Source organism: Corvus kubaryi, unplaced genomic scaffold (assembly GCF_017639235.1).
Source record: "Corvus kubaryi isolate FWS band 111438036 unplaced genomic scaffold, C.kubaryi_AGA036_p1.0 37334, whole genome shotgun sequence".
Lineage (NCBI taxonomy): Eukaryota > Metazoa > Chordata > Aves > Passeriformes > Corvidae > Corvus > Corvus kubaryi.
Window position 1 is genome coordinate 9,600,449 of NW_024581108.1, and position 17,879 is coordinate 9,618,327.

General features: G+C 38.9%; 1 protein-coding gene across 5 annotated transcripts in view; it reads left to right on the plus strand.

The window, feature by feature from the left end:
• The first annotated feature begins 12,306 nt into the window (after nt 1–12,306).
• The window catches only part of EVI5 (ecotropic viral integration site 5), a 62,518-nt gene continuing 56,945 nt past the window's right edge, over nt 12,307–17,879 (plus strand). The window contains exons 1-3 of one of the 5 annotated variants that reach the window (XM_042030201.1): nt 12,307–12,361; nt 12,617–12,846; nt 16,809–16,998. In XM_042030201.1, the coding sequence (XP_041886135.1) occupies nt 12,353–12,361; nt 12,617–12,846; nt 16,809–16,998 (429 nt within the window). In that variant the 5' untranslated portion in view covers nt 12,307–12,352. Of the gene's footprint in view, nt 12,362–12,616; nt 12,847–15,156; nt 15,245–16,808; nt 16,999–17,879 lie in introns of those variants that run through there. The other 4 variants (XM_042030204.1, XM_042030206.1, XM_042030203.1 and 1 more) reach the window with 4 other exon arrangements.

Below are 17,879 nucleotides of genomic sequence, written 5' to 3' on the forward strand. Positions count from 1 at the left end.
TCGCCGGCCGCCCCCGCCCGGGCCCTCCTGGCGCGGTGGGCGGCGGAGCGGGCGGTGCTGCCGGGCAGGGAGCGTCCGCGCCGGGCGGGGTGAGGGGAGGCCGCGCTGCGCGGCCCTGCCCGGCTCGGGGGCCGCGGGGCCGGCGTGTCCCGGCCTCTCCGCGCCTTGGCGGCGGCGGGACACGAGTGGGCAGCGGGTGCGGTGGAAGTGCCCTGAGGCACCGGCCGCGGGAGGGGCCGCGGCCCGGGGAGCCTCCGGCGGGTCTGTCTGCAGAGGGCGAGTTCTTCCTTGGCTTATCGGCGTAACGCTGAGCCGGGAACCCGCAGGTCTGTCATTCTTGAGCGAGAAAATTTTCAATTTTCAAATGCGAGAACTCGTTTCTCGCCACCTCCTGCTGCATCAGCCTGAACGTGCTTATATAATGAGGGTAAAAAGTCGATATTAATGTTCTGGCTGCTTGTTATATATTCCAGTTTTAGTTATTCACTTACGACCGTGTTTCTGTGGTTCCATGTAACAACTGCTAATCGTCAGCATTGATAATCAAACCAATTTCATAGCAAACGAGAAGTTGGCTTATACCATTTTCAGTTTCCAGCGTGAGCTGCCATTAACACTGCCCATATCAAAACATAGTATTCCACCTCAGCCTAGGATAACTTTCTCTTTTCCAAAGATCACATACAAAAGGTATAGAAAGGAGACAGTGATACAGAGAAGAACAGATAATATTCAATATGTTTTACTTATCTCCAAAAGTATTTTTCAAAAAATTCACTATTTTCCTTATTTGTTTTTTAATTCCCTTTGTTTCACATGCCTAAAGGAGATGGCAGCTGGATCTTGTTCGGTTTAGTGGTAGAGAGCATGAAAATGTTTTGTATAAATGTGCCTGTTTATTTCTCTTCCCTTTCCCCAGTGTGAGTTGTCAGCTTTGATCACAATTGTACAGTTCTCTATTCGTGCTTATAAAGATTTAAGGCTCATATTGAAATACACAGATATGAGTTCTTTTTCAAGTAAGGATTAGGAGAGGAAATAGAGACAGCCAGTGAAAGAAGGGCACGATCAGGAGGAAAGCACTCAGTATTATGAGTCAGCATTGCCTGAATTTTATCAAGTGGGATGTCAGCAGCTGTAGCGGTTGTCACGGAGTGTCCATCCAGCCCCACAGTACTTCGAAGAGGAACAGATGTTTGGAGAAGAAAGCTTCAACAGAACAGCCTTACTTCCTTCCCATATCTCCTCCTACACTCCCGCAGGTTGAGGCTTAAAGACTTCTTGAGCCACAGCTTGTGGCTTGCATATTTTGTTTTGGTTATGTTGGTTTGTTTGGTTGCGTTTTTTCCGCATTGCTCTTTGTATCTTTGTCTCCTGTGGACTTATTTAATTGCTGTTGAACAAGTAAGCAGGAGGTGGTTGGAGTAGTTGAAAGGAAGAGAGGAGAAAAGCCTTTCCAGATTTATGGCAGAAGAAGGAATGGACAAAGTGACAGTCCTAAACAGTTACTGTCAGTTTATTCTCTGTGTAAGACTGCTAGTAAACAGAGAAATTTTAAAAATGGAAAGACAAGTCCTTTGTCAGTGAATTTTGGAAAACAAAAATGCTTACTTTGCTATTTCAAGGTTCTAATATCACAGTCTAGAAGGGGGAAAACACCTGAGTTGGGGGGCATGCATACTTAAGATGATGTTTACCCTTTCTTACTCCTACGTTTCCTTATCTCATAGAAAAAAGAAATTCTAATGCTTAAGAAACAAGCATAATAGAATTTAATATTTTGCGTATAATTTTGAGTGTCAAATGCATAGTTTAAAAGAAAAAGTCTTTTCTGGTGTGTCCAAGAAACAAGAAAAAAAACTAACACCGAGTTTATGAATGTTGCTTTCTAAACTAGCCTATACTTGCCTTGATTATAGTCTCTTAATTAATATTTTTTTCTAGACCCAATTAAAACAGCAATAGTTTTTAAAAAAGACAAATAGTAAATATTATAGGAATATGTAATTTTGAGTTGTTAGATGTGTTCTCTGAAGTTCTTGAATATGTCACTGAGGTTTGTAGAGCATGCTGAATTCAAGCCTTGTGCCTTCTGTATTTGTAACAATCGACATCATCTGTTGCCAGTGTTTGGATTCCTTTAAGTTGGGAATACTGTCTTGCTTTTATTGTAGTGATCTCTGCTCAAGCGTCTGTGCTTGCAGTGCATCCTTTCCTTCTCCAGCAAGTGGTGATGGATGGTGCCTGGGCTCTGCTCTGGCCTTCCTCATTTCACACACGGTTGTGATGAGTTTTTGTTGTATGTGTGTGCACAGAAACCACTGCTCGGAGGGAGCAGCAGAAGAGATTTTAGTGAATTGTCACTTTTCTGTAATTACTCTTAGTGTCACCTACCTCCTGTGAACTCTGGAAATTATTCAGTTTAGCCATCAAGTGGTGTTTTGGGGACAGCCTAGGAAGTGTTCAGGCAATGGATCTCCTTTCAGTCATGATGACAGGGATGATGCTGTGGTCCTCCTGTTATTTCAGGCTGCGTGACTGTCAACTTTGTTTGCTGTTTGTCTGTAGAAGTGATCCTTCCCAGTCCCAGCCAGGCAGTTGTATATTTGGGGTTGGAGTACAATACTAGGATGGGTTTTTATTCTGGACAAAAAGTAAGGTGGTATGATGGAATGACTGTGGACACTTATTTTGTCCTAATTTCCAACTTGGAAAGCAGCCAAAAGCCATCACCAAGTATCTTTTTGTTCTTTTGTCTGAAGAAACTTTTCCTGTCTCTGATGGGTTATGTTACTTTATCATCTTGTCTGACTAGTATTGCTTTTGCTTCTACAGTTCAATCCTTTGGGGGGAAAAAAAAAAGAAAGAAAAATCCAAACCTAGTATTTTGGTTGTAGGCTGTTTTTAGTATGTTCTGCTGTATGGTAAGCTGCTGAACTTCGCAAACTCCTGAGTTTTCTTGGCCTATTGTCATGACTAAATATTAGCATAGCATTAAGTACCTGTTTGATGGCATCATGACATGTTCTTAGAATTCTGACTTATCAGTATCTTACACTGCATTAACTATGGGGGGGATATGTTTTCATCAGGCTGGGTCAGATGGGGTCAGTCTTTCAGTAGGGGATTGTTGTTGCCATAAATTGACCCTGCACTTGTAGCTAAGAAGATGTTAGAGGTGCTTACTGTTATTTTTGTTATATAAGGCTAAAACTATCAAATATCACTTAAAATGGGTGTAAAAAATTAATAGTTAGCCAAAACCTAACATTTTGAACATGTACTGTCCACATAACTATCATGTAGAAGTTAGTTTTATGTCTCATTTTTCGTGCATTCTTCTTGATTATATGTAGTTCAAACAGTGAACTACTTCCAGGCACAGTAAAAAGAAATTCCAGCTTCTATGCTATCTGAAACAGCAGAGCTAAATATAAATAAAATAAATATAAATATTCATTGAGCAAAGTAATTTTTTTCCTCCATTAGAATGCATTAGTGGTGGAACTTTATGGGTTTGGCTGAAGTCTTAGTGGGTATTTCTCAGCCCTTTGGAGAAAGCATTGTGATTGGTCTGTCTAAAGACAAAATTACAAAATCAGGTTTAAATTCCATAATGAGACACATTATGTTAAAATGGGCTTGGGATTTTTACATGAATTTTTTGGTGTCAGGCTGACACTAAAAATAATCTGGGTTTCATTGATCTCCTTTGTGTTCTTCCCCTAGAAGGCTGTTTTGAAAGAAGTAAACAGGTCCTTATTTCCAAATAAAATGTGCAGAAGTCAGTGGCCAACTAATCAGAACATAACTGACTTCATTTGATGATGAGCAGATACATCATTTCTCTGAAGAGCCATTTCCCTTTTCTTTATTAAATATCTAAGGAAAATTAGATTTCTCTGTGCTGTGCTCAGAGAAGGCTGCAGGAGCCCTGTTACAGACTTGAATAGCATGGAGGGAGACCCTTCCACAGCACCATAATATGCTGCTTCCAGTTATGCTGTAAGTGCTTGTGAGGGCAAGTCATGGCTGTGGTAAGTAAATTAGTGGGCAAAATGAAATATTACTGCAGGACCACAGATGTTGGCATGGATTGTGTTAAAAAAATTGACTGTTGATGTTTGCAGCTGTGTTTATATCTGCTCTGTTTACTGGATAGCTTGGACACCTGTCCAGTGTGGAAATTACAAATTATTTGTGCTTCTCACTGCTGAAACATTTACCTTCCATTTCTTGTGTGTCAGCAGCTGCAGGTTGCAAAGAGTCGAAGTTCACAAGAAAAGCTGGTTACCAGTCAGTCATTTAGAAACTGTTTCACTCTTGAGTGTAACTGATAGAAAGTGGGCCTTTTAGATGATCATTTAAAGGAGAGGAATATCCTGAAGGTGAGGGTCTCACCAACCTCTGTCATGTGGTTTTTTTTAAATTCTAGAAAGTGATTAGTAAAGTTTTGAGTGTTACCATATTGCATAAGGGACATGCTTGTGTCCTTTAGTTTCTCCACTAAGTCTCATTTCATACATCCCTTTGGAAAGGGAACTGTGCACAGCTTGGTAAATGAGAGATGAGCATTTTGGTTCTAACCTGCACCTTGTGCCAGAAGTTTATCTGGTGTCTGCAAAAAAAAGGAGAATTAGACCTAGAAAATTATTGAGCTGCTAGTACGTAAACAAAGTTGCAGGGACTGGTATGTTTTCATGTGTCAGATACTAAATCTTTTTAAACTTAAAAATTTACAAGCAGTTAAATTTCTATCCTTTCTAAATGAAGAGTTGTGTTAAAAACATTGATTTTGATTAAGGGTCAGTGAATGTTTAAAAATAGGACTCAGTTGTTCCTCATTACCAAAATACAGACCTAAAGCTTTTAGTAAATTTAACTGCATTTGTGTACTTTTGTTTATTTTTGTTGTAATGTAGTGTTGATGCTAAACCTGTCTCCTTTCCAGGAGGAAGCTAGGCTTTGGGGAATGAGTAGGAAAGTAAAATCTGTAGAAAGGAGCTATAATTATAAACACGTGTCCTTCAGAGTGTGTTACTGTTTTGTAAGTGCCTGATGATACTTGAACTCCAGTTAAATAATTGAGTTGCATTCTACTGAAAAAACAAAACCCCTAAATCTTCCAATCTATTGCATAAAAAACCCTGACATGGTTGATTTTATTTTAGCTGATTAATCTGATTGTTCCCTCTGTTTTGTTAGCCAAGGGGTTGGTCGTTCAAGTGTGTGTGTGTGTCGTTGGCATGCTGAACCTCAAATACAAAGAAATTTTCCAGACTGGGGTCTAAGAGAACAAAGGAAGTTCTCTGTTAAAGGTTTTTACTGTAGTCCATCAGTATTTTTTCTGCAGCTCTGAGGAGCTCTCAGCCATCTTTTGTACAAAAGCACTGTATCTAATTCTTTTCCCTTGAAAGAAGGCCTCAGTTTCTTGAAGATTGTTACATTCCTGTGTCAGATGTGAAACTTTTTCTGATAAAGGACCATCTTTAGATGGACAGAAGATAGTGTCAGGAAAAGCACTGTGGTTTGTTTTCTCAGCACACTGGGACAATGCCTGACTGCAGAGGTAATTAAAAACCTGGAACTGTTCTTGGAAACAGTGCAACTTGGTCAGTGATGGAAATGTTACTCATATGACTTTGAGCAATGGTTTCAACATTTAGTGGGTTGCTACAACATTTCTAATGAAGTTCCTCTTTAAAACACCTCGTATATTAGTTGTACATGTAAACTGCCACTTCAGGTTTCTTTGGGACTATCAAAACCTCATGACATGTTAGTCAAATTATGACTTTTAAAAAATGATGCTATGCAAGGCTTTCTGATAGCCCAAATTTTATACAATCTAAAATGTTAGACTGCTTTATTTTTTTGTTTCAGAAAGGCTTGGAGAACTAGTGTGTACCAAGTGAAATGCAAGCTAGGGAATGCTAGCCATGACATTCCTGACTACTGTTAGGTGATATTACAAGAAAAATCAGGAATATGAGGGCAAGTCAGGACTTCTCACTCATGCTTTGACAGAAGTCAGTTATATGAATTTGTAGTGTAAAAGACCCAAATGAAGTTTACAGTGAAACATGTTTGAGCCCTAAATAAGGATTTTATCTTGTCAGGGAGCATGATAGCAGGCTGGTTCACCAGCTACATCTCCTGCATGCGTCATTGACTGAGTTGGTTTAATTTATTCTACAGGTATTAGAATGCTATTAACTTTGAAGCAAGAATGAGACTGGGTCTATGGAATGCTATAAAACTGGCTTGAAAACCACATATACAATTTCAGACCCAATTATGTGAGACTTTTTATATGTAGAGTAGTATGGAGATTATTTCCTGTGTTTTGGAAGTTCCCATTTCTTTCTCTCTTCATGAAGAGAAGAAATTGTTGAAAGCAAATTATACATACACTAGTTTGTGTAAGGCTTGCAGTTATTTTTACTTTGTCATATGGTAAGAGTAGTTGAGACAGTATTTCAAGATATCTGTAATCTTTTGGGTAATAAAGATATGTGTAATCCTTTGATACAAATGTTCCTCAGGGAAATGCAGGAAAAAAGTAGTAAGCTAATTCAACGTATACAGTGAAATACCTTTTTAAAAGAAGTCTAAATAAATTTTTTTAGAAAAAACCAGATATTGTTTGGCAAATGCAAATACACAGGGTGCTTACAGATTGAGGCCTTCTGTAAGGTGCTGCACATTGCCTGGGTATTCTCAGGGAAGGAGGTTTATACACTTGTGTGTAATGTGGAATGTTGTAGTCTACCTTTAGCTGGCCTTACTTCAAATATGTTATATGCAGCCTCATTGCAGTATTCCTTTGAGTAACTTGGAAAACTAAACACGGTATTGTAGTTCCTCTTGGTCATAAAGCCCTGTGATCATCAGCTAAATAAAAATGCTAAACATGAAGTTGCGATACTGGATTTTATGTATTTTAGTTGGCATATATATGCTGCGTATCATGCATCTGTGTTTAGTGTCAATATAAATATACATTAGCGTTGCAATGTCTTGGAGGATGTAACAGACAGGTCTGGGTCTTGCCTGATTGACTCATCAGGTGGCTGAGAATTGCTGGTAGTTCTGTTTTCCTAATGGAAACTGCATAAGAGTACCAACTCTTTCGTAATTAAATCTTGTGTCCCCCCCATCTTTTTAAAGATCACTATGTTCAAACTCAAAATTCAGACATTTCTTTAGGAGGTATCTAGATGACCTTAGGTAGGCAGATGCCTGTGAAGTGTTCCTGTGCTCTGGGTTCGTTGGCAAGCCAGGAGCAGCGTTAATGGGACTGGGAACCTGAACGAGTGTGCCTGCTTTGGAGCTGGGAGATGCCTGCTTAGTTCCATGCGTCTTCCTGTGCAGGTTAACGAAGATGTGCCCCTGCCTGCTTGTCTCCAGACCTAGCCATCTTCAGTGGAAGGAGTTGGTGTCCCAAGAGTGGGTTGGAAGTGGCATTTGTGTTCAAAATCTTGGATAAATTGGCAGGTTCTTGAGTGATTCCCCTCTGGAGAAAAAGCACGTTTTTAAACTCCATTGATTCTATTTTTGACCACTCATTAATAATAATTAGTAATGGCTTGAGTATCCCGATAGTGCTCTTGATAGTTTGACATACATCCCAGCCGATGTAGGTTACCTTTTGTACTCTTTAAAGGTAACTTGATTTTAGCATCTGAAAAATGCTGGGAATAACAAGGAAACACTAATTCTCTTTGCAGAGTTGAACAAGTGGCTGAGGTGAGTTGAGCAAAGAATCCTGTTAACTGGGGACTTCCAGCCGGGGCTGGTTAGCTGAAGGGGAGTGGCGAGCTCGCCTAGATGTGGGAGGTGTCGGGACTCGGGAGCAGTCTGCGCTCGAGCTCTGCGTGCAGCTGCCGGCCGCGGTGCGCGGTTGGCCGGGAAGGCGCGGGGCTGGAGCAGCTTTGGGAGCGGGAGGGCTCCATCAGTAAGGGGGGAGCGGCAGAGGAGCGAGGGTGACGGCAAAGACCAAAGTCCTGACTCGTGTGTAGTTAGACTGATCGCTGTGACCTAGCTCAGATCATAGGACGGGAACTGTGGTGTATCTGGCTGTCCTTGTTCCTGCTACATAAAGCTCAGCACGTGACTACAAGGTCTTTTCCACAGCAATGAAGAGTAGCAAAGGGAAGGACACTTTGTAACTGAAGAGCGAAGCATCATTCTTGAAGGCAAAATGCCTGCAGATGTATCACCGTTAAAGTAATAACAACCAGGTTTTTAAAGAAACGTTTGTTTAGAAAAGCCTTGAGGACACTGTCCAAAAAACCCCAAAGATTAAAGGTTTAATGAGATTTGTTCTCTTGAGTCTTTCCAGAATGCCGTGTTAAGCAAAATTACATCTCTAAAGAGGGGAGGTTAAACAAATGCTCATACAGATTTTCCTGAGTTTGCTGGAGGTGGTGATGCCCAGTGAAACTATCTGCTGTCATTCATACTAAATGTATTCTCCTTGCTGTCACTGTGATTTGTAACTGGGGGAGCCCCAGTTGCTCTGACAGGCCTAGAGTAAAACCTGTAGTTCTTTCCTTTGTGCTGTCAGAGGAGAGGTACAGATCTCCTGGGAGTCAGTAGGATTCACTTGTGTACTGTGTACATATTGTCTTAGCATGTCTCAGATTTCTTGTTGCAGAGGTTGTCAGCAGAAAGGTGGGAGGCAGCAATGGTCGGTGGTTTAGTGATAGCCAAGTTGGATGTTCCCTGTTGGATGGAATGGTGTACATGGAATTGGAAAGCTACTGACATGTAGCAGGGATTTCCAGTCTTTATTAAGAGGAGGGTAAAGAGTTGGGAAGGCAAGTATAGGAGTACTCAGAGTATCTACAAGATTGCCGGTGCATTGCTTTTCACAGGAGGAAAAATAATTACACCAAACTATAGATTGGCAGCTTAAATTTGGTAAAATAATTCAAGTAACTGGATCTCCACATCACTAGAATCAGCTCAACAAATGTAACTGCTAATGCCATACTTTCCTGAAGAGAATCAACATTACTAATAAACTACCATAAAAATAACTTGCTTTATTGCCAGTGATTTTCTGTTAAAATTTAGACTAAGTTCTATTTGCATGTTAGTATTTAAAGGGAACCAAAAGAAAACACATACTAAAGAAACAAGCAAAACCAAACCCCTAAAATTACTATGACAATATATACTCACTTTCAAAAATCCTGGTATTTTATAATTGACTTCCTGGACATTATAATTCTGAATCAGAGTATTTTATTTCCCCTTCTCATAAAAATTCTGATTTGTTCTCAGATTAGAGTAAACCCACACAAAGGAAAGAAATGCTAAAAACTGTGCATATGACTTATTTTATAGTTAGTGTTCTGATACACATTGGGTTCTGGAGGCAGTTTACTAGAGTCATAGGTATAAAAATATAGAATCATCTTTATTAATGAGATACGCATTTGTTCAGATCAGGTTTCTTGGGATACAGCCCAAGGTTTTTTCATTTTCAAATTTCAGTGACCTGATTTCTGGAAGGTCTTAAATCACTTTTCAGATATTAACTCTGTGAAATCTTCTGCCACTGTTATAAATTTTGAAATTAATGTAGGTGAAATGATGAAATATGAAAAATCCTGTTACTGTATCCTATTTAGGGAAATGGATGATGAACACATAGCTAAATACCTTCATGTCTAGGCTCAGGAGTCTTCACTGATGCTGACAATTTAAGAGAGCTGGCTTTAGATATTGAGGAAATCAGGAAAAGCCTGGCAAAAAGGATGTAGGCATGACTAGTAAGCTATTAGATCAGAATTGTGTTTTTCTTAATTTAGCTTGGCTCTAGGTGACTGCCATAGCTATTTTTCCCTAAACAAATTCCTCATGTGTTTTTGATGCAAACTTCACTGTGAGCCTTTTGATCTTCAAACATTTGCTTTTGGCAGCTGTGCACTTTGCTGGCTCTCTGTGTTGATGTTTTCAGATAGCTGGCTAGGAATAGTTTTGGGGTACTAATTCTCTGATACATTCTAATGAAAGTCTGAGCTGCCCTAAGAAACAGTATTGTTAGGCACATTGTTTTGACTGACTTAACCTGCTGTCTTGCATGGTTTTCTTGGCCATACTGTTTGATACTCTTCACATAATTGGCTTCTACAAACCTTTTAGCTATTTTTTTTAATGCCCACTGATATCTTGGGGAATGAATGTTAGCAAGATTCTTGATTTCTGTCCCTATACCACCTCCCCTTCAACTCTTACTGTACAGTGTAAGCCTCATCATTTATAAGCCAGATTGACCTTGAATTTTGTTTTTTGCCTTAAGTCTTCCCAGTTATCTTTCTTTGTGAAAAGATAAAAATTGAACGTGTGTTTTCTCTTCCTGTTTGCACCACATAGGGTATTACTCAAAATCACTGCTTTTCTAATCTTTATACCTAAGATTCTTAGAGTGGGTAACTCTTAAAGCCTGCTGTGTATGACAGTCATTTTTACTGTGTTAAGATTGGCCCTGTTTCTGCCAGCATTTACTTTTTGAATACTTGCATTACTTGTGATATTTTAAGCAGTTTAAAGCCTTTGAGAAAATAATCAGTCTTAAGTGAGATGTATGAATTACCTTCATTATAATGTAATTTTATTCAAAGTGAAACAGCAGTAATTTATCCTTTCACAGCAATAGTGAATAAAGGATATAGACTGAGTGAAATATTAATGCATGTATTAAACTTAGAATTTTGAAACCTCTAGTAATTTTCATTCCTTTCTTTTATAAAAGATGGTGTCAAATGCTAGTGTTGGAAGCAATTTTTTTCCAAGATTGTATTTAAAAGATGTGTTGGGATCTTTGTGGTTGGGGTTGTTGAGGGTTTTTTTTTCTTTCTCTTTTTTTTTTTTTTCTTCTTTTGATACACCTGTGTTTTGCTGTCCAACAGTGACAAGAGGCAACTGGAACCTTTCTGATGCTTATGTTGGTATCTTACTATTCCCACCTGTGGTTTGCATCCCTGCCTCTGAAGACTTCTAGCAAAATTTGATACCATTTTCAGAATGAATGCTAAGCATCTGGAAATAGGAAACTTCTTCCAGGCTTCTAGGAGAGCTCTTAGGTGTCATGTTGTTGTTGGAGAGTAAGTGGGAAGGTTGAGTACCACTTATACGGGTTTGGCCTGTGGTGTTCCTCTTGTTTTCTGAAGGCATTTAGTGTGTCTTCTTTTTGAAATGAAGTGAAAATAAAATACTGCTGGATTTGATTGACAAAAAAAGTTCTTTTAGTATTGTATCCAAATAAATGCTTCTGTTTCAGCAACCAGTCAGTCTATATATTGTGTTTCAGATAAATGCACAGTGTGATGAGATGGAGTTTATTTCAGTAGAAATTTTGCTTTAATTATATTCTATTGGAGGATCTTGGGAAGGGATTTTTTTTTCCCTGTAGCTCAGTATCTGTAGTACCTTAGTAATTATTTATAGGCTGTACTGCAGAATTGTTTGTGGCATTGAGTAATTCAGTGTTTTGAGGAAATCAGCAAAGTTCAAAATAAATAGTTACCAGCAACACCACTTCAGAAGTTCCTCTTCAGCCTTGGTTTTGCCAAGTTTTAACATTTGCTAGGCAACTAGCCCTTCCTCTGAGGGGCATCTGAATTTCCTCTTGAGTTGGGCTGGGGAAGAATTAAACTCTGAGTTACTGTAGGTCAAAGCCTTTTACATTTTTAGATGCTGAAGGGAAGCTCTAGTGCGGGGTTCACTGGAAGATGCCCCCAACAGCTGCTCTTCTTTCCACTGCTCAAGTAGCAGCAGATAATGACCAGCACCAGTTAACCTTTGCTTTCCTGACCCCGCTCCTCCCCTGACTACTTGAGTAGCACCTCTTGCTTTTTCCTCAAAACCCTGGGTCTGTTCAGGCACTGGCAGTGGGACTGGGGATCAAGGATGCCTGGTGTAGGAGTGACCTGAAGAGAAAGTGAGGAAAGAAAAGAGGCAGCAGTGTGATGCCTTACTGTGAGACTTTCGGCTGTTGTAGATGCATGAGCATAGATTCTTTGTGACTGTTTTCTGCACCCTGGAAGTGCTAGAAGATAATTTGCTGTGGTATAAATTAGAAGTGCTGTGCCCTTGCTCTGTGCTGCCACCGTAGGGATTAGTGAAGGTGAGCAGTGGGTGACCTGGGGGGTTACACTCATACTCTGCTTCAGTGTCTATTGGTAAAGTAGTTGACTGTTTCTATTTCTGTATTTCTACAGTTTCTGTGCCATTATTTTAGTTTATCAAGATGTTTTAAAATAAGCTTTTATTTCTATTTATTTTTATAATGGGAAGTCGGAGCTGATCCTGGATCCTGTGGTATTTCTGTACTGCAGAGATGAGCTCTGTGAGTATACATCAGGAGTTTCTCGGGGTTTGTCTTTGTGGATTAGCAACATACTTGCATGTTACTTCTATAATACTGTATTGCTGTTGATGCTTGTGTTACTTCTGACAGCTTTGGGGTCCTGGAGAAATAAATAATCTGTGTTGCTTTGTGCATATTGTATATTTTTTCCTTTGTTTGATGCAGCAGGTTTGCTGGAAAAAAAGGAGTTAAAAAAAGGACAGCTTTTGCATCCTCTTCTCTTTGTCGATACAGGTGGCGACAGACAAGGTTGCAGGCAAGCTGAGCTCCACTCTCTCATGGGTGAAGAACACGGTATCGCACACCGTCAGTCAAATGGCCAGCCAGGTGGCGAGTCCATCTGCCTCCCTACACACCACATCCCCCTCCACCACTCTATCTACACCTGCCCTGTCACCATCCTCACCAACACAGCTGAGCCCAGACGACTTAGAATTACTTGCTAAACTTGAGGAACAGAACAGGTGAATGGAAAACTTTTTGCTCTTCAAAGTACAGTAATGAGACTAAAATTGGTTTATTTCAATTGTAGCATAGAGGCTGTTAAAGGGGAATTAGTTAAAACTTCATAGCATAACGCTTCAGTTTGAAAGCCCAAAGGTTTAAGAATTTGTATTCTTGTGCTGTGTTTTTACAAATTACAGTTTTGTGGAACTCTAAAAAGTGGTTTTTCTCTCTTTGTTTTACAGGAGTGTTTATAGCTGCCTCTAATAGTAAGAAAGTACACTGACCAGTATTTTTAGTATCCAATTTAAAGTAGAGTATCTCAGGGATGAGACTTGTGTATAACCTTCTTACCTTCTAAGAGAAAAATTGTAATTCCTATTAATTTCTTAAAATCTCAAGTATTTCTCAATTCTATTTTTTCGACTTTTATCCAGTTCTTGTTTCAGCTACATAACCTGCTATGTAAAGAGATAGAACTGTGCTCAGCCACCTTCTTGCTGTTACACTAGTGGTGCCAGATGCATGTCTTAAATTAATTAAAAGTAAATTCCTAATCAGTTTTTTCTGTTCATCTTGCCTTTTTTTGTATAGTAAGTAACAGTTTTCCTGATAGCTGTTCTATGAGTGCATATTTATCTGCACCATGTAAAATTCAAGATGCAACTTTCAGGTGGCTCAGTTGCTCTTGATGTGCACAGTGATTGCAAATCAATACAATATCACTGAGAAATTAAATTGGACTGTGTAATTTCTTAATGCTGAATTTCCAGAACCCATACTCATTTTCACTTTCGAGGCAGGACTCTTAAGTTATCTGTCCTTTTGCAAAATTTGGTTATATTTGACAAGTATGTTTCAGTAGTTTTTGAGAGGTTGACTGTAAACAACTTGAGCTCCAAGCAGATTTTTAGACTTGGCAGGTAGATGCTGGGCTTTGTTACCTACTGATGGTGGCTATCCCTGTGCTGTAGTGAAGTGCAGGGTTTGGTAATTTAGCTCAAACTAGCTTCTGTTCCTGCTTCTGTGAGTGTGCTAGACTTTGCAGTGAGGCAATTGAGGTACTCTATTTTTGGCTGGGTTGGGTTTGTTTGGTTTTTTTTGGTTGGATTTGGGGAGGGGGGTGGGTTTTTTGGGTTTTTTTGGTGGTTTTCTTTTGATAGTGGTTTTTTTGTTGGTTATTTTTTTGTGTGTTTTTTCTTGGGTTTTTTGTTATTATTCTTGGTTGGGGGGATTGTTTGGTTTGGGGTTTTATATTTGTCGGTTTGTTTGTTTTCTCTGCTGAGTCACTTCTGAGGGTAGTAACTTCCAGTGGAGGAAAAGAGTAACTGGGGAGAGGAGGGGCCAATGCCTGTATGTCACCTGGCATGTCTTCTCTCATGTCGGCATTCTGCAGCTTAATAGCAGCACAGTTTGTAGGGAATTTGATACATCTGCCCAGATTTTGACAATAGAAGGATGCTTCTAGAACGACCTCATATGTTCTTCCTTGTGGTTTGAGATTGTCTCTCTTCAAAGATGAACTACACGTAATTTTTGCTGTGCAAGTGAAAAAATTATCAAAAGAAGCAAAAAATAGTTGAATAGTGCTTTTAAGAAAGCTAGTTTGCATTTATTCTGAGGCTTTCTAGTCTGTTAATGACAAAGGGACTAACTTTTATTTGAAAAGCAAACTGTTCTTTGGACTGCTTATCTGTGTTGGAGAGTAATGTCTTTGCATCTAGAGTCTTCTCATTAAGGCCTGCAGTCAGACTGCCTGGCCTGTTAAAAGAAGAATGTGAGCTTGGCCTTTCTGTCTCAAGTCAGCTTTCTTCATTTACTAAGTATACCAGCAAATCTTGTCTGGTTTTATTTAATTTTAGCCAGATATATTCTTAGTCCCACACTAGTCTTGTGTGTGAATTCTAGTTAGAGGCTACCCTATCAAGTGCTGGTGAGATACTGCCCTTTAATACTGAAATTCAATGCTCTTACACCGGGTGCACTGTAGTTTCAGAACAGTTTGCATCTGTAGTTTAGCACAGTGGCACTTTGTTGACAAGGAATTGTACTCTGTTCACAGGGAACCATTCTTTCTGCTTGCTGGAAGAACTGCTGCTGTGGATGTTTGTAAAGGTTTTGAGTTTTTTGTAGGGTTTTATGTGAGAAGGAGAATATGAATTAGGTAGACAGAAAGAAGGGAGAAGAACTCAAATTGTTTCAAGCTATGTCTTGTAGTAGTCTGTAATCTAATTATACTGGAAGTCCCCACAGAATAAAGAGGAAGCTCAGTCCAGAGTCCTGGTGGAACTGTTTGGCATTAGTAAATCATTTATAAAGTTTTAAATGAAAGAAACAGTGACCAAACGTCACAGAACTTGCGACTTACTGTAAAAAGAACTTCCCATTTTCAAATCTAAGGACAATGAGTTTATCCAGGTAAGGTCAAATTACAGAAACTTAGTATAACTTCTACAGAAAGCTGTGAAAAATTGAAGTGTCTCCTTAGAACCTTGTTTTTATAATCTTAATGTTTATTCTGTGCTTGTTTTTCCTCTGTGATTACTTTGAATTTGGTGTTTAGGCATTGTCTTGGATTGAGAGAAGTAGTTTCAAACTAAATTTTCGTTATGGATCAGTATAAGCCAAGTTTCTAAACATTTGAAGTGGATTTAAAAGTATTTTCTTCAGAACTAGATTTTCTGCATTCCATTAATAAATGGAAATTTATTTGAAATTTTTTTAAAAATAAAATTACAAATGAAAATTTGTCTTGAAAAGGCTTTGCTTTTTTTTTTTTTTTCCTGAAGCTGTTACCATTTAACTCTTTTCCAAACAAAATGCTGCTGCAGAAACTGTACTACTTGTCTTCATGAATTAAATTACTTTTTCCCTTACTTTCATAAACACCAGTAGGTGAAAGCTGGGAACAGGGAAAGCTAGTATAAATATCTTTATTGTAGCAGAGATCTTAAAAATTGTAAGTATGCTGAGATTTCTGTACCATCTCTGATACAATATGCCTTGGGTTATAATTTATTAAATATCTGAAACATAACCTGACCTTGCTGAAATGCTGAGGGATTAACTTTCATGCTAATTTTTGAGAAATTATTCAACCTCATGGCTCTGATGTACTGATGTTGGAATTCTTAGAAGTTAAAGCACAAACGAAGCTCTTGGTATAGCAAAACACTTCCAAGTTAGTCTGAATTCTTGCTCTTACCTAACACATGGTCTAAAAAATTTCCCTCTGCTTATGGGGCTCAATATTAGTTGAGGATAAACAAAGCATTGCCTTTTTGCCAAGTTAATGGCCACAGCAACCAGCTCACAGGGAAGTATTGTCAGGAACTTGTCTAGCACTTAACACATCTTTATTTATACTTTGCTGCTGGAGGTTCTCATGTTTGAACTCCTCACTTTAATTACACATTCATTAGCTCTACTAATCACTTCTGTTGCCTGGTCCTTGGTCTGTAGGTCTGTGATTTCTCCTGTGCATTTATAAAACACCGTGTTGATTTGTGAACAGTTGTCAGCAAATGTCAGTTGTTTTAAAATTGCTTCGAAGGTTTTAGTTGTTCTGTCTTTATTTACACTGTCAATTTTTTAAAAAGTGTGATCAGGTAGACTTCTAGGAGGCTAACTTTTTGTCTTGTAAATGACTGTATTTTTAAAAATTCTTTGACATTTGATGTTATCATTGGCGATATTTAACTTCCTTAGGTTCTCTTTGTCAGTCTGATGCATGACAGCTGTGGGTGACATTTTTATCTGTTTCTTAAAATGCTGCAGTGTGAACTATTCTGTCTGCAGATTTACTTGAGATCTCAAGAGAAAGCAGTAACATCGAACAGTTCTTTTCACATTTAGTCCAAATGAATGCTGGTTAAACTGTTTCACTGAACTTCTGCATGCATTCTTTGTGAAGAAAACAATTAATAGTGTGATCCTTTGATTAGAAGAACTTGAATTTGGTTTTTGTGTACTTTCTTTGCAGACTCTTGGAAACAGATAGCAAATCCTTAAGATCAGTAAATGGGTCAAGAAGAAATAGTGGATCTTCTCTTGTATCTAGTTCATCAGCTTCTAGCAATCTCAGCCATCTTGAAGAAGACTCGTGGATCCTGTGGGGGAGGATTGTGAATGAATGGGAAGATGTACGGAAAAAGAAGGAAAAGCAAGTTAAGGTAGTAATTGGAAGCTGATTTTTTGGATATATTTGTAATGTGATATAAGTGATACTGTTTTATCTTTGTGTTGGGCTTATTCTTTTTAAATAAACATGTTCCAGTTGCATCTTTCCACCCCTAAGCCTTAGTGCTTCCTATGTAACCTTCCTATGTGCTGTCACCCAGCAAATGTCTCCTGCTGAAAGCCAGATGCATTTCTTGAATACGAAAGCTTTCAGTTTACCTCTGATGAGAGATTTCCATGAGTACAGGGATGATTAGCTTCATGTTTCCAAAAATGGAATTGCTAAAAATCAACTTAAGGGCATCTGATAGCTTGATGCTGTGATTATGTATATATATGCTATGCTGCTGTATACTGAGCAGCTCTCTTTTTAAAGCATCCTTAATAGGAGAGTTGATAATAGACGTCTACTTGGAAGCTCTGATGAGTTCAGTTTTTGTGCATGCTAAGTATGTTGACCCCAGAGATGACCTTAGGCAGAAGAACACATAGTTTCTAAATTCTGGATGGACCGGAACGAACTTTGACCAGTGTGTCCAGTCTGGGTTAGTTGTGGTCATGTACAGAAGTGGAGTTTAATTATACTTTACACTCAAACTAAAAAGCATTTAGTGCATTTGAACATATCCATGTTTCAGTGGCAGCAAGTACAGCAGCATGGGATTCTTTTGTTAGTAGGCAAGTCTGTTCTGCTTTGGTTCTTTATTGGCTGTAGGCTGTAGTTTTATGTGCAGAATACAAATGTGTCAGGGTCTTTTGAACAGTTTGAAATGTGTGTCTATGAATAGGTTGTGGGAAGGCGGAACAATGAGCTAAAGTAAAGTATCTTTTATATGAAGCAGTTGTGAAGAGAGAACATGACTTGAGAGAGGAA